Genomic DNA, 15,654 nt, shown 5'->3' with positions numbered 1-15,654 from the left:
TTGCAATATAAAATCCTTTTTAATTCAGATAAAAAATTTCAAATGTGAATTTTAGTTACTGCAGTTGTAACCCTGTCACAGTTTTCACAATAATATCTGAATCTACAGAAATGTTCTTGTACATTGGCAAACCACAAGGTAATTTGTTTTTATGATCCTGACTGCATACAGAGTCAAGATCAAGGGTCCGGAAACGGTCATATTTGCCAGTCATGTCCTAAACTGAAACTATAATGTCCTAAACTTTTAATTGGAATTTAGGTCAAATTTTATTTTTCAACCGTAATAATATCAGTCATTTCATTGAGATCGGCTTTCAAAATCGCCTTTTTGAACATATTTTTGTTTTGTCATCGACTTCCTGTAATCAAACTGCCACTTCAATAAAGTGTAATAATCCTGAGGGCCCTCCTAATAACTATATTAATGCCTCAGGGAGCTATTGGCTATTGATTGCCAATCTCTTTCTTTACCTGTGTTTTTAATTCACACCTGGCAATTAATCACAAGCTCCAAACTATTATTATAAAGAAATAAAAATTCCATACCAACTGGCTTCATTATTTCATTACTCAACAGGTCAGACAATTGTCAATTATGATTTAAAATTAAATTAAAAACTGGTTTAATTTACGTAGATTTTTTTTTTTTTACTTCTAACACACTTGCTTTGTTTACTATGTAATACCCATGCTTGAAATTCTCTTCCACAGATTTAGACAATTAATTGTAAATTTCAGATAATTTCATCCTAAATAAAGCTAGTGCAACTATTTTAATTAATATTCTTAAAATATTAAAAAGCCGATGATTTCCTGTGATTTGGATAAACAAAACTAATCCCAGAAATGAGTCCGTAATTGTTCGTTTTAGTATTGTCGCAGTACATCCGGTTTGAATTTTGACTTCAGAATCAAAGGAAACGTAAGCAATAACTGAGAATATTATCGTTTTGAGTTATTAAAATTATTTTATTTTTAAACTGTTGCCTTCCCGTAAACGATTTTTGGAAAATGGTAGGACAAATCATGAGGTAAATACGATGCAACAGTGAAACAAGTTTGTTGATGCTACGAACATGACGATCGAGCATGAGCATACTCATAATGAGTCTCATGCAGTAATGTGATTTTAACAATCATTTTTTGAAAAGGGGCATCAACTTTTAACTTGTATGAAAATGACCGAAATTAGGTGAAAAAATTTCCGGATCCTTGGTCAAGATAGTCCAAGTTTATACATCTTTAGTGTGAGAATGTGCCCTGTGCAAAGTCTAAATCCTGGTCACCCCTAGAATCACATAAAAAAAATGTCACAAACCAAATGGTGTTTGATGGGGTTTGCATTGCTCTGTAGTTTATAGTTTTCTATTCAGCATTTTATGGAATTGTCTGTCGGGTCACTTTTGTTTTTAGCCATGGTTTGTCAGTCATTTTCATCATGTTAGTTAAAATTCCCCTTTAGTATGTTCAAAGTTTAATTTTTTAATAAAATTCAAGTAAAATTAATTGGTAAAGTGACCCCCAGTCAAGTTTTTGTTCAAATTAAATTCATTGTAACATTATTTAGACTAGTTTAACCAAACATAAAGAAATATGTGTTGTTAATCTTAAAAAACTTTACAAAGGAGTAGGTCCAGTAAGGGCCGATTTTGGCCTCAAATTTCAGGTTCATCTAACAAAAGATTTTGGACACTTTTTTAACACTTAAGTGTCTATTTCAATTAATTCAATTAGTATATGTGAAAGATTTTAGCTGATTAAGTCATTACAAACCCTCTGATTCAAGCAAAAATATCAAAAATCTATCAAAAATGCAAAAAATGGTCACTTTTCAGATGGTTTTTGTCAAAAACGAAAGTGGCCGCATCGTGTTCATCCTCAATCTTTATATATGTCATGTATTATCATTAAATACAACTTACATTTCAATATTATGAATGAACACGAATGCGGCCACTTTCATTTGAGATGGAAACCGTCTAAAATTTAATCAAAATGCTACAATTGTGAAGATTTCAGTAATTTAGCACGACTAAATGATGTTAGTACTCGATATATTGTATTGTCAAAATCAGACCATTTTTGTGTAGCAGAAAAATTCTACTTTCCGATAAATAGCTTAAGGATAACATTTCCACAATTTTGCAAAACTGCAATATTTTGGGGCCAAATGGGGTCTTACTGAACCTACTCCTTTAACTACCTGTAGCAGGGATAAAATGTGGTAAATAACTTTAAAAACATCATTTATTTCAAAGATGTAACTTCAATCTAATTTCAGATCAATCAATACTTGTATATAAAGATATTATCCAACAAATTATTGATTCTCAAAATCTTAAAAATTCACCTCCAATTAATGTCTTATTAAAAACCAGCAACAACAATATTTTCTATGCAACTTCTTTGACAATATTTATGACCTTACAATTCCTATGGGACAACCAAGTTTTACAATTTATGTTCAAATCTAATTACAGTCACTAAATATAGATATTGACAGAAAACATGGAATGTTTCCATATATTTTGTTCCATTAAATATTCATACTGTTATGTTGTGATTATTAGAACGAATCCCTAAAGACAGTGCTATGTAATTATATCTGGTAATTAATTTCTTTTTTATGTAAATATTTAAGGACAGCTCCCAGACTAGTGTAGAATCCATTTAAATGACTGATGTTTTATAGACCAGGAAGAGTTTCCAAAGTGTTTGTTTATTGCCTCTTAGACTTCCTTATTAATCTTGTTAATTAGTTAAGTCTGGGAAAACAGTTAAAATTTTCCTGGAACCAAATAACCGGCTTTCTAATCTTATGATTCTTTAGAAGTATCTATGGATTGAGTGTTGCTAGCTTAACATCCAGTGGGAATTATGACATGGCCCCAACAATGAGGGGGGCTTTATAACAATCTTTGCTACTCATCAGGGTCTTGCACGGTTCATTATTTTATGCATATATTAAAAGGACAAGAAACAATTTACAATAAATACAATGGGTAGGTTTTAGAAATTTAGATGGCAGGTTTAGACTTATCAGTCTTCAAGATAAAGAGGTCTGATGCTGACATTGATGAAAATTTTAGTTTAGATTCAATACACCTTATCGCTATTTGTCTGCCATTACTGAATATCACACAGATTCCCGTAAAATTTTGACGTCATAAAACAAAATATCTGACGCCACAATGGAAAAGTGATTGTTGTATGCGTTAATAGTTGAAGCGGCCGGGTCAGCTGGGATTAGCGATAAGGTGTATTGGCAAGTAGATGTGATTTTTAAAGACTAAACAGCATTTTACATGCCTTGGCTGGTGGGCTGTGGTTAAGACTGAGAGCTTGTTAGTCTCTACACAAGCCATCAGATTTAACATCCCTTTTTAGCAAAATAACACAGCTGACTCAGTGAGAAAGAATAAAAGTAAGAAGTACTTACGACTATGTTGAGACATTTGGAAGTCTTTAAAGCGTTTTGACACACAGTAATTTACTAGGTCTGATAATTCTTTTGCTAATTTGTGTTTCTTTATTGATCCTTCCTATAAATAGAAATATTAAAACATGTGTAATGGTATTATAGTGTAAAAAAACAAATGATTTGTATTTTTTCTTATATTTCAGTTAAAATGCCCAATTTTGATTGGTTAATAATAGGGAGCTTATTTACTCTATCCCACAGCTGGTAGTCTATAACCCTTCATGGAGACGCTTGATCAATTGTACATTTAACCTCAGTTGACAATGTTTTCATGGAGGCGCTTGATCAATTGAACATTTAACCTCAGTTGACAATGTTTTCATGGAGACGCTTGATCAATTGTACATTTAACCTCAGTTAACAATGTTTTCATGGAGACGCTTGATCAATTGTACATTTAACCTCAGTTGACATCATGGAGACGCTTGATCAATTGAACATTTAACCTCAGTTGACAATGTTTTCATGGAGACGCTTGATCAATTGTACATTAAACCTCAGTTGACAATGTTTTCATGGAGACGCTTGATCATTTGTACATTTAACCTCAGCTGACAATGTTTTCATGGAGACGCTTGATCAATTGTACATTTAACCTCAGTTGACAATGTTTTCATGGAGACGCTTGATCAATTGTACATTTAACCTCAGTTGACAATGTTTTCATGGAGACGCTTGATCAATTGTACATTTAACCTCAGTTGACAATGTTTTCATGGAGACGCTTGATCAATTGTACATTTAACCTCAGTTGACAATGTTTTCATGGAGACGCTTGATCAATTGTACATTATACCTCAGTTGACAATGTTTTCATGGAGACGCTTGATCAATTGTACATTTAACCTCAGCTGACAATGTTTTCATGGAGACGCTTGATCAATTGTACATTTAACCTCAGCTGACAATGTTTTCATGGAGAAGCTTGATCAATTGTACATTTAACCTCAGTTGACAATGTTTTCATGGAGACGCTTGATCAATTGTACATTTAACCTCAGTTGACAATGTTTTCATGGAGACGCTTGATCAATTGTACATTAAACCTCAGTTGACAATGTTTTCATGGAGACGCTTGATCAATTGTACATTTAACCTCAGTTGACAATGTTTTCATGGAGACGCTTGATCAATTGTACATTTAACCTCAGTTGACAATGTTTTCATGGAGACGCTTGATCAATTGTACATTTAACCTCAGTTGAAATGTTTTTAGTCACAATCTGTTCTTTCACCCTCTCAGATATGTGTTATTTATACATTGCCTTAATTTCTGCTTCATGTTGAGATATCTTTGACAAAAAAAGTCAACCCAGACAAAATTTCATAGGATATTTTAAGAAGGAATCTTTCATAAAATACCCTAAAAAGTCTCAATGTTTTTGCAGCATAAAAAAAGTAATAGGGTCATATATTAGAACAGTTACCCTGGATTTGTTGTTTTTCTTTTTCTCTGACTCTGCCCCTTCATCTTCATCAGTCACCATCCCTTCGTCTGAATCTGTGTGTAAATCTAACTTTTTACCCTGAAAACACAATTATATTCTACCATTAATGTACAATTAACATTCCTTCATCTGAATCTGTGTGTAAATCTAACTTTTTACCCTGAAAATACAATTATATTCTACCATTAATGTACAAGTAACATTCCTTTATCAGAATCTGTGTGTAAATATAACTTTTTACCCTGAAAATACAATTATATTCTACCATTAATGTACAAGTAACATTCCTTTATCAGAATCTGTGTGTAAATATAACTTTTTACCCTGAAAATACAATTATATTCTACCATTAATGTACAAGTAACATTCCTTAATCTGAATCTGTGTGTAAATCTAACTTTTTACCCTGAAAATACAATTATATTCTACCATTAATGTACAAGTAACATTCCTTCATCTGAATCTGTGTGTAAATCTAACTTTTTACCCTGAAAATACAATTATATTCTACCATTAATGTACAATTAACATTCCTTCATCTGAATCTGTGTGTAAATCTAACTTTTTACCCTGAAATTACAATTATATTCTACCATTAATGTACAAGTAACATTCCTTTATCAGAATCTGTGTGTAAATATAACTTTTTACCCTGAAAATACAATTATATTCTACCATTAATGTACAAGTAACATTCCTTCATCTGAATCTGTGTGTAAATCTAACTTTTTACCCTGAAAATACAATTATATTCTACCATTAATGTACAAGTAACATTCCTTCATCTGAATCTGTGTGTAAATCTAACTTTTTACCCTGAAAATACAATTATATTCTACCATTAATGTACAATTAACATTCCTTCATCTGAATCTGTGTGTAAATCTAACTTTTTACCCTGAAATTACAATTATATTCTACCATTAATGTACAAGTAACATTCCTTTATCAGAATCTGTGTGTAAATATAACTTTTTACCCTGAAAATACAATTATATTCTAATATTAATGTACAAGTAACATTCCTTAATCTGAATCTGTGTGTAAATCTAACTTTTTACCCTGAAAATACAATTATATTCTACCATTAATGTACAAGTAACATTCCTTCATCTGAATCTGTGTGTTAATCTAACTTTTTACCCTGAAAATACAATTATATTCTACCATTAATGTACAAGTAACATTCCTTCATCTGAATCTGTGTGTAAATTTAACTTTTTACCCTGAAAATACAATTATATTCTACCATTAATGTACAATTAACATTCCTTCATCTGAATCTGTGTGTAAATCTAACTTTTTACCCTGAAATTACAATTATATTTTACCATTAATGACATTAAATATACAATCAACATCCCTTCATCTTTCTGCCTACAGGGTGCATTTACTGTAAATATAGACAATGCAATTTCCCGTAGGAACTCCCTTTACGGATAAAACTATACCATCTTAACTTTAAAGTTTTGTTAACAATTATATCCTAGAATGGAAAGCTCATATGCCCTTCTATTTCTTTCACAGGTTAAATATAGTGCTGTATGACATATTCACAACATTATCTTCCCTAAAACTTCTACAAGTTCAAATTTATACTAAAATTCTGTACAATCCCTCCTTTCACTATGGGTCTTCCAATAATTCACGGCAGCTGCAATTTATGTTTAATTATACTGGTAAAATTCCATGTAATGTCTCTATGAGATGAAACATTAAGATCATATCTGGGAACCAGTATGTAAACAAAACAAAATATTCATAAATAATATATATCTCCTCAAAATAAGAACGGGTTTGTGAAACACCTGTTTTTACAAAGTGCAACCTATACATAGAATAATATTAGGGGTGAAGGTCAACCCAGTGTTTCTTAATTCACTTTCATATTTCAATGTCACATTAACACTTACATAACAAAGAAGGCCATTCAATTATTGAGTCAGTCAGTCATGTTATCACATTTTTAAAAACTTGTCCAAAATAACTTAAAGTAGGAAATTTAGTTTGTGATCAAGTTCGACAAGTTTGCATATCAAAAAACTTCTTCAAAATAACTTTTATAAGAAAATTGAACACATGAAACAATAATATTTTTTATAGAGAAGACGGAACTAAGTTGAACAAGAATGTGTCCTCAGTACACGAATGCCCCACTCGCATAATCATTTTCTATGTTCAGTGGACCGTGAAATTGGGGTAAAATCTCTAATTTGGCATTAAAATTAGAAAGATTATATCATAGGCAACATGTGTACTAAGTTTGAAGTCGATTGGACTTCAACTTCATCAAAAAACTACCTTGACCAAAAACTTTAACCTGAGGCGGGACAGACGGACAGAGGGACGAAGGGACGGAGAGACGAACGGACGCACAGACCAGAAAACATAATGCCCCTCTACTATCGTAGGTGGGGCATAAAAACTTGTCTAATCCATTTTTTTTTAACAATAAAATATGTTTAAACAAATGAATTTTACATTCAATAATCTACAATGAGAACAAATAATGAGCGTTCAGGGATTACTCTCACAAAAAATCTGGTACATTTCAGGATAACTTCTGATCAATCTTAGTTGTAAAATATTTTGTTAAAATAGTTCCAGGCTTGTACCTCCTAATTGTTTACTCCATTAACATGCCCTGTTAAGGCCACTTTTTTTTTATTAGTTGGTTTACGGGATTCTTCTTAAAAAAGGAAGGGTAGGAGGTCGAAAAAAAAATAAAAATAAAAACAATGAAAAAATGTAGGTCATGTAGGTTGGAGGTTGAAAAAAAAAAAAAAAAAAAATTGGAATTAATACTGGTTTTTTTAAACCAAAAATTGAGAGAAACAAACAATGACATTACTCTATATAATAGTAATATAATCGCTGGAGTATATACACTCAAAAATGAGTCCACTCCTTGACGGGAAGATAGATAGATATGATAGTATTATGCATTTTGTACTTAACATGTATGCAGATCGTTTCATAATTTGGTATTGATTCTTGCTGTTTCAATTTAAATTTAATGTGTTACAAGGAGTCCAATGTCAATGTAGATTGATGAAACCATGTCCCTGATGAAAGGGAAGTGTCTTTACCAATTGCATTTCTCTTTGTTCTGTGTATTTATTTATCAAATTTAGATCAGGGAGTGACAAAATTCCTCATAACAAAATACAATCTTATTGAGGAAATACCATATGCGCTCTGCATGTCATATACCTTCATATGTGGTACATGAAAACATGTCCTTCTTAGGCTTTTTATGCTATTTTACACTGCTATTAATAAAGTATAAGCTTATATCTCGAAGTTTTCTGGGATTGTCCCTTTTTATAAATATTGAAGTGATTTTAATTGTCAGGCATTCTATTACAGTAATACATGTTCTGATTTTGTGTTGGGATCTTGTCCACCATATCCCATCTCTGTTCCATTAAATCTTAATGGGTACGGTGGGATGGTATTTAGGTATTTATATAATAAGGCCAATTAATCAGACACCCATCCCTGGCAGCAAGTTAAAAGATTCTTCCCTTAAGTGACGTCTGGCAAGGCTATCTAAAACAAATCTTGGATGCCAGAAAGCCTTGCCAGACGTCATAATTATTTGTACCTCATATATGTAATGACAAATGCAGCTCAATCCTCAAGAAACTAAAACAACCCCTTTCGACGGGTTTCAGACTTTCTGATCAACACTTAAACCAAAGTTGACCCGCCGTCAACCTCACTGACTGTCTAAAACAGGGTTTCAAATTAGCGGTTGTTCGACCTTTTAAACCAAACTTCCCAAACCATCTCAAAAATATTTCAATTTTATTATTCATGACTGCGATGTTTATTTTGTTCAACCGTTAAGATTTACACCGAAAATCTCCAAGGCAACAATATTAAAATCGTATCTGGTTCTCTATTTCAACTTCTGAAGCAAGGTTGTCGGCTCTCCGAACTTTCCCGAAGTCCTGCGTGTAACATTGATTGCCGAGTTTATGAGCTTCGGTCCTTGCTTGGAAGTTGCCTCCATTTTCAACTGGTTCCTTTTCACCGCATTAAATCATGATGAAACTTTGACTGAACAGGGAACCGCCTTTCAACTGGTTCCTTTTCACCACATTAGATCATCGTGAAACGTTCACTGAACAGGGAACCGCACGGGATTTCCGAATCCACTCCAAGGGTATTCCGACTGGAAGAAGAAAGACCGATCTTTTTTAATCATGTTTTTATTTTTATTTGTACTTCTTCAAACAGAAAAAGGTCGGCGGAATTAAAAAAAATCTTCAAAATCGTTTTTATTTTTATTTCAATATCGTGAAAAACAGGGTCGGCGGATCCGTAAACCAACTAATAAAAAAAAAGTGGCCTAAAGAGATACAATATCTAACTTGTGACCTACATCATTTTAAAGTGGTGTAATATTTACCTTGATGAGAACTTTGTCAACTAACGACTCCAATGGAGGCAAACAAGCAGCATTTTCATCTACTATATCACAATATAGTTTATCTCCAAATATCGTTGTCATATAGTGGGCCATTGTTTTCTGTTGCTTGATACTACAGTGGTTTTCAATAGATAAAATTACGGGAAACCTAAAAATAAATATAAAATACTCATTATAAAATCTTGGATTTTACTTTTGTTTCAAATAGATTTACTTTGTTTCAAATAGATTTACTTTGTTTCAAATAGATTTACTTTGCTTCAAATAGATTTACTTTGTTTCAAATAGATTTACTTTGTTTCAAATAGATTTACTTTGTTTCAAATAGATTTACTTTGCTTCAAATAGATTTACTTTGTTTCAAATAGATTTACTTTGCTTCAAATAGATTTACTTTGTTTCAAATAGATTTACTTTGTTTCAAATAGATTTACTTTGCTTCAAAGATTGTCTTGTTATGGTATTATAAACCGATCTTAAATTATTAGCCAATTGTTCTTTCCCTGACCAGCTCAAGTGTCAAGGTCAATAGACCATGACTGAGTTGGCAGAGACAAAGAATCTTCATGGAAATAAGATGTGCCATTGCTAATGAAAGATTTAGCAAGTTGTGATATTTGAAACCTATGCAGGATTTGTAAATTCAAGCAATGTATCAAAATTTAAGCGTAATCAATTATTGCATATAATACCCATTGTTGCCTCAAAAAGTAAGACAGCAGTGGCACCGTCAACAATTGTATGTCTTGTTTATGGTGAACCACTTGTGGTAGATCAATTACATAGCTTGTTGGATATTGTCCCAAAGTATATATTCAATATTCAATAACAGATTTTACTCATTTTGGTATACAATTGTTTGTTTTAATGACAACCTTAACAGTTATTGTATCAAATGTTAGGTTTGGTAAGTTCAATAATAAGAAACAAGGTCTAAAGTCATCAGCTATCTAAATATCATGGACATTTCATAAAACGTTTCATGCTATACAAATTAGGGTGTATTTGTTTAGGATTTCTATGACAGAATGTCACCTACTTAGGAATATTAAAATGCATACTCCTTGATGGTTTCTACGACAGATTTGAAGGTCATGTACTTGGAAATATTCAACTTACATTCATAGATTAATTCTAAATTTGAAGGTCATTTACTAAGAAACATTTAAAATTCATTAGCTGATGGTTTCTATGACAGATTTAAAGGTCACTTACTTGGAAAGATTGAAAGCATATTCGTTGATAAGTTCCTATAACAAATTTGAAGGTCACTTACTTAGAAAGATTGAAAGCATATTAGCTGATGGTTTCTATAACACATTTGAAGGTCACCTACTTGGAAAGATTAAAAGCATATTCGTTGATGGTTTCTATAACAGATTTGAAGGTCACTTACTTGGAAAAATTAAAAGCATATTCGTTGATGGTTTGTATGACAGATTTGAAGGTCACTTACTTGGAAAAATTAAAAGCATATTCGTTGATGGTTTGTATGACAGATTTGAAGGTCACTTACTTGGAAAAATTAAAAGCATATTCGTTGATGGTTTGTATGACAGATTTGAAGGTCACTTACTTGGAAAAATTAAAAGCATATTCGTTGATGGTTTGTATGACAGATTTGAAGGTCACTTACTTGGAAAAATTAAAAGCATATTCGTTGATGGTTTGTATGACAGATTTGAAGGTTATCTTTGAGGTAAAGGTGTGTCCATGATAGATCATTGGTTCATCATTAGGACCGTCCCAACAGTCCACTACAAAAATAAACAACATCATTAAGACCGTCCCAACAGTCCACTACAAACAAATAAACAAAGGCTGACAAAGTTATAATTGATTATACATGAATACTGTTGATTCTATCAAATTGATGGGATTCTAATTTTTGTGGATTTTGTGGCGGGTACATGTCAACCACCAATATATTAAAAAGCAAAATCCAAATGTGTGACAGGCTTGTACACAGAATTTTATTTAAACCAAGGAAAATAAAATATTCGGTGACCTATAGTTGTTAATGTTTGTGTCATTTTGGTCTTTTGTTAATGTTTGTGTCATTTTGGTCTTTTGTTAATATTTGTGTCATTTTGGTCTTTTGTGGATAGTTGTCTTATTGGCAATCATACCACATCTTCTTTTTTATATCCATCAAACTAATTTTTTTTCAATTTGCAGGAAAAAAAATTAGTACCCACGAAAATACATTAGTCCGAAGTGGTAGTAAATGTTTAGTTTCTCTCAATTTATTCAATAAATATTCTGACAAGAAATCACACCCAAAGTATGTATATAAACTTTGCTTAATGTGTCAAAATAAACAGAATACTTACAGAATCACTTGTTTCAGGCATTTATTAGTCCCAATTGGAATAAATATTCTTGAATATCATTCCACTGGAAAAAATATTACAGTATATGTTCCTAACGGAACAGATATTATGAGATTGTTTATAAAAAAAAATTCCAGAGGAAAAGGTGGGGCAAATATTTGTTGACATATATACTTACATTCCAGACAGCGACATCCTTTGTCTAATGCATTAATATAAGCCTCTGTACTAGATGGACCTTGTAACTGGTCTTTCATTAAATATCTGTTAGAAAAGGAACAATTATAAAATCATTTCCAATGGCAAATAAAATTGAGAATGGAAATGGGGAATGTATCAAAGAGACAACAACCAAAGGATATATATAGTTTGTAATTTGTCAGAGCTTGTAGTTGTCTTCACAGAAAATTGTCATTCTACTGAATTTGCTCATTTAATTCACTTTTCTAAAAGATTGTATTCTATAAACCAACTAATTTTAGCAACATTCCTTGGCAGAAAAATAACGAATAGAAATCATCACAAATATGTGACAGTGGGATCAATCCATATTTAATTATATCAAGTGAAATTAAAGCACCGTGAATTTGACTAGAAAGGGGAAATAAAAGTATCCCCAGAAATAAGTTGCTTTGCAGTATGTGTACAAGAATTTGATTTGATTTTGGAGATTTAACAACACTTTTAAGCACCGCATTTAGGCTATTTCGTGGCGGCCTGTTGTTATTGGTGGAAAACCACCGACCTTTAATAGGAAAATTGACAATCCTAGTCAATTATTATTGGAGCTGAGTGCACCCGAACCAGTGGGTTTGAACTCACAAGCTCATGTTGACTGGCTATGTGTACAAGAAGATAAGGCTTCAAACAGAAAGGAGAAATACCAAGATCATCTAAACATCATAATAAAGGTTATATTTTATGGTTACAAAGACTTACGTGTTATGGGAACTTGAGATAAAGTAATGACATAGGGGTTGGGACATATCTTGACACACATCTCTGTGTTCTGGTTCAAACAGGTTACATTCATCTGATAATAAAAACTGAGTAAAACCTAAAAAATACAATACAACTATTTAGAAAAACACAGAAAACCAAAAATTAGACTTTCAGTGTGATACAAATTTTTTTATATATATATCTGCCAGGAACTGACTACCGGTATATGACGCTTTGATGATGACTGAGTCAGTTCTGGATTAGATTAGTATCCTTCTAAGATCACCCCCAGTGTTAGACGGGGTTCATGTTGCTTAGTCTTTAGTTTTCTATGTTGTGTTATTGTGTGTTATTGTGTCTGTTGGTCTGTTTTCAGCCATGGTGTTTGTCAGTTTATTTGGTATCTTTTCCCCTTCTTGAACATTGTTTTTAAACTTAATTCATTCTTTGAACAGAAAAAATAACTAATTAAATGAATTCAATATGAAAATATCTTAATTGTTATGAAATTAAACGCAGCACCACTTTACCAATGTTAAAAAATCATAAATTCATTGCCAACATTGTGAATAAATAAATAATTCATGTAATAGACAAACAAGTTAAAATTATTCATATGTTTGCTCCTCAAATGAGTGCAAGTAGCATTGTATTATAACACAAAAACAAATACCACTTGTAATAATTTCTAATCAAATGATCTATTTGTTGTAAGAACTGAATAATTCATTGACACATTCCCATTTCCATTCTCAATTTTATGTAATTGACAAACATATCAAAATTATTCTAATGAACTAAAACATATGTTTCATCCTCAAATGAGTGCAAATAGCATTGTATTATAACAGAAAAAACAAATACCACTTGTAATAACTTCTAATCAGATGATCTATTTATTGTTATAGTATGAAACATGTTGTCATTTAGTATTTCAATAACATCTGGTAATAGTGGTTCTGACACAGAAATTATTTAATTTTTGAAGTTAGTTAACAGCACTGAAGATATGTAACACATTGCCTTATGGTTATACAATAACATCAAAGTATAGAACATGTCAAGTCAAGGTCAAATCTGGTTCACAAGCTTACTCGACAAATAAAGAAGAAATATGAACACATATTCAAATGTCAAATATTGGTTACAATGATTGGCACAATGTCTCATGTTGATACTATCCCACTTCTGTGTCAAATCATACAGTTCTGGATCAGATTTTTCATTTGACCTTGATGACATTCTCCATGTGCCTGTTTTAAGTCAGGAACCTGTAATTGGTTGGTGGTTGTTTATTGCTGTTTCTTATATTTGTTTTTCCTTTTTTGCTTTGTAGTTTGCTCTTGTGTTGTGCTGTTACACCAATAACCTGAGCGGGGGGAGGATTGACACCTTCAATCATGTTTAACCCCTCCACGTTTTATATGTGCCTGTAGTTCAGTGGTTGTCTTTGGTTCATGTCTGCCATATTTGTTTTTTTATTGTAAATTATTTCCTTATACATTGGGATCTTTTATAGCCAACTATTCTGTATGTGTTTTTCTCATGGCTTAAGGTTGTAAGGTAACCTATCATGGCTTTAAAACTCCATATCATTTGAACTAAGGTGGACAGTCGGCTCATCAGCAATCATACCACAACTCCTTATTTTCATATGGTATGTAATGTGTACATATATAGTTGAAAACCTACCATCAATTCCTAACTGGCCCTTTTTCTTGCCGTCTTTAGATGGTTCGTATTCATTTATAATTTCTAAACATTTCTCCTTTGTTACTCTTGTCATCTGAAAATATAAATAATCTCAAATAAAGCAAATGTAATATTTTGAATTCAGTATCTATCATGTCTATCAAAGATCTAATAAGATAATAATGACTTACAACTTAACAATATTACTTGTAGTCACAATAAAATTTTCTGCTCACTAAAACTCTTGGCCATGCATTAATTTGTTGAGGGCTTGGGAGCTGACCTATTACATAGCACAAAGTGCTGCCACTAAAATGCCATGATTTTTCAGCAACTCTTCAAATAACTTAGAACCTCAGAATCTATAAATTTCTTTATAAAACTTCTTTTTACCATGATACAGGTGACATTTGTATCAGACAATGTTTCAACTTTCCATAAATATTTGGACAAGCAGACAAGACAGGCTTGTAAAGATTGGAAATGCCAACCAATAAGGGATTCTGTTTCAGAGTTTCTAAGTTAACATAGTGGTTTTATACTATTAAACTAATTTAAAGGAATTTTTATGAGCACTTACAGCTTTTAATGCTTCAAATCTTCAATGGCAATTACAAGATGATGGCTTCTTAGATACTTAGTCTTTAAAATCTTGACTAAATCAATATTCAATAAATAAGGAGAAATCGGAGAAGAGACAATCTCAAGCCCTTGCTATTACAGAAACCTACAAATTCTTAAAATCCTTTAAAAAATAGCCTATTTATCTGTCAAAATTAACGACACAATATGTTACCACTGTCATGCAATTCTGTCATTTCTTACAATGATAACATTATTAACAGGATATTTTAATAAAAAATAACAGATAAGAGCTCAATTTTTAAACTTAGATAAATCTTTCGAGAAATTCTAAAGATAAATCATGTTTATATCATTGACAAGGTTTCTTTATTTCCTACAAGTGTCTGATTTCTATATTTCCTGCAAGTGTCTGATTTCTATATTTCCTGCATGTGCCTGATTTCTATATTTCCTGCAAGTGTCTGATTTCTATATTTCCTGCAAGTGTCTGATTTCTATATTTCCTGCATGTGCCTGATTTCTATATTTCCTGCAAGTGTCTGATTTCTATATTTCCTGCAAGTGTCTGATTTCTATATTTCCTGCATGTGCCTGATTTCTATATTTTCATGATACACATTACAGTTGGTGTCAATTTTCCATCTAAGTAAATTATATCTCTTCATACTTATTGATGAGATGGATTGCCTATAGACCACAGTGGTGGATCAAGAAATTCTCATAAGTGGGGGCC

The 15,654-nt window shown here is 31.8% G+C and overlaps 1 protein-coding gene across 3 annotated transcripts in view; it reads right to left on the bottom strand.

Annotated features, from left to right (window-relative positions):
• The window catches only part of LOC134684998 (inactive phospholipase C-like protein 2), a 75,151-nt gene that overhangs the window by 20,742 nt on the left and 38,755 nt on the right, over positions 1-15,654 (bottom strand). For all 3 annotated transcript variants that reach the window (XR_010101242.1, XM_063544329.1, XM_063544331.1), the window contains exons 8-14: positions 14,337-14,430; positions 12,642-12,759; positions 11,881-11,966; positions 11,006-11,126; positions 9,349-9,517; positions 4,911-5,009; positions 3,442-3,544 (exon numbers count right to left, since the gene is read on the bottom strand). Coding sequence is in view for 2 of the 3 variants with exons in the window: in XM_063544329.1 (XP_063400399.1) it covers positions 3,442-3,544; positions 4,911-5,009; positions 9,349-9,517; positions 11,006-11,126; positions 11,881-11,966; positions 12,642-12,759; positions 14,337-14,430 (790 nt within the window). In the remaining variant the exon portion in view is untranslated. The remainder of the gene's footprint in view (positions 1-3,441; positions 3,545-4,910; positions 5,010-9,348; positions 9,518-11,005; positions 11,127-11,880; positions 11,967-12,641; positions 12,760-14,336; positions 14,431-15,654) is intronic.

Source organism: Mytilus trossulus, chromosome 9 (genome assembly GCF_036588685.1).
Source record: "Mytilus trossulus isolate FHL-02 chromosome 9, PNRI_Mtr1.1.1.hap1, whole genome shotgun sequence".
In the NCBI taxonomy this organism is placed as follows: Eukaryota; Metazoa; Mollusca; class Bivalvia; order Mytilida; family Mytilidae; genus Mytilus; species Mytilus trossulus.
Note: the sequence above shows the minus strand (reverse complement) of the source record. Positions and strands in the feature narration are given on the sequence as shown.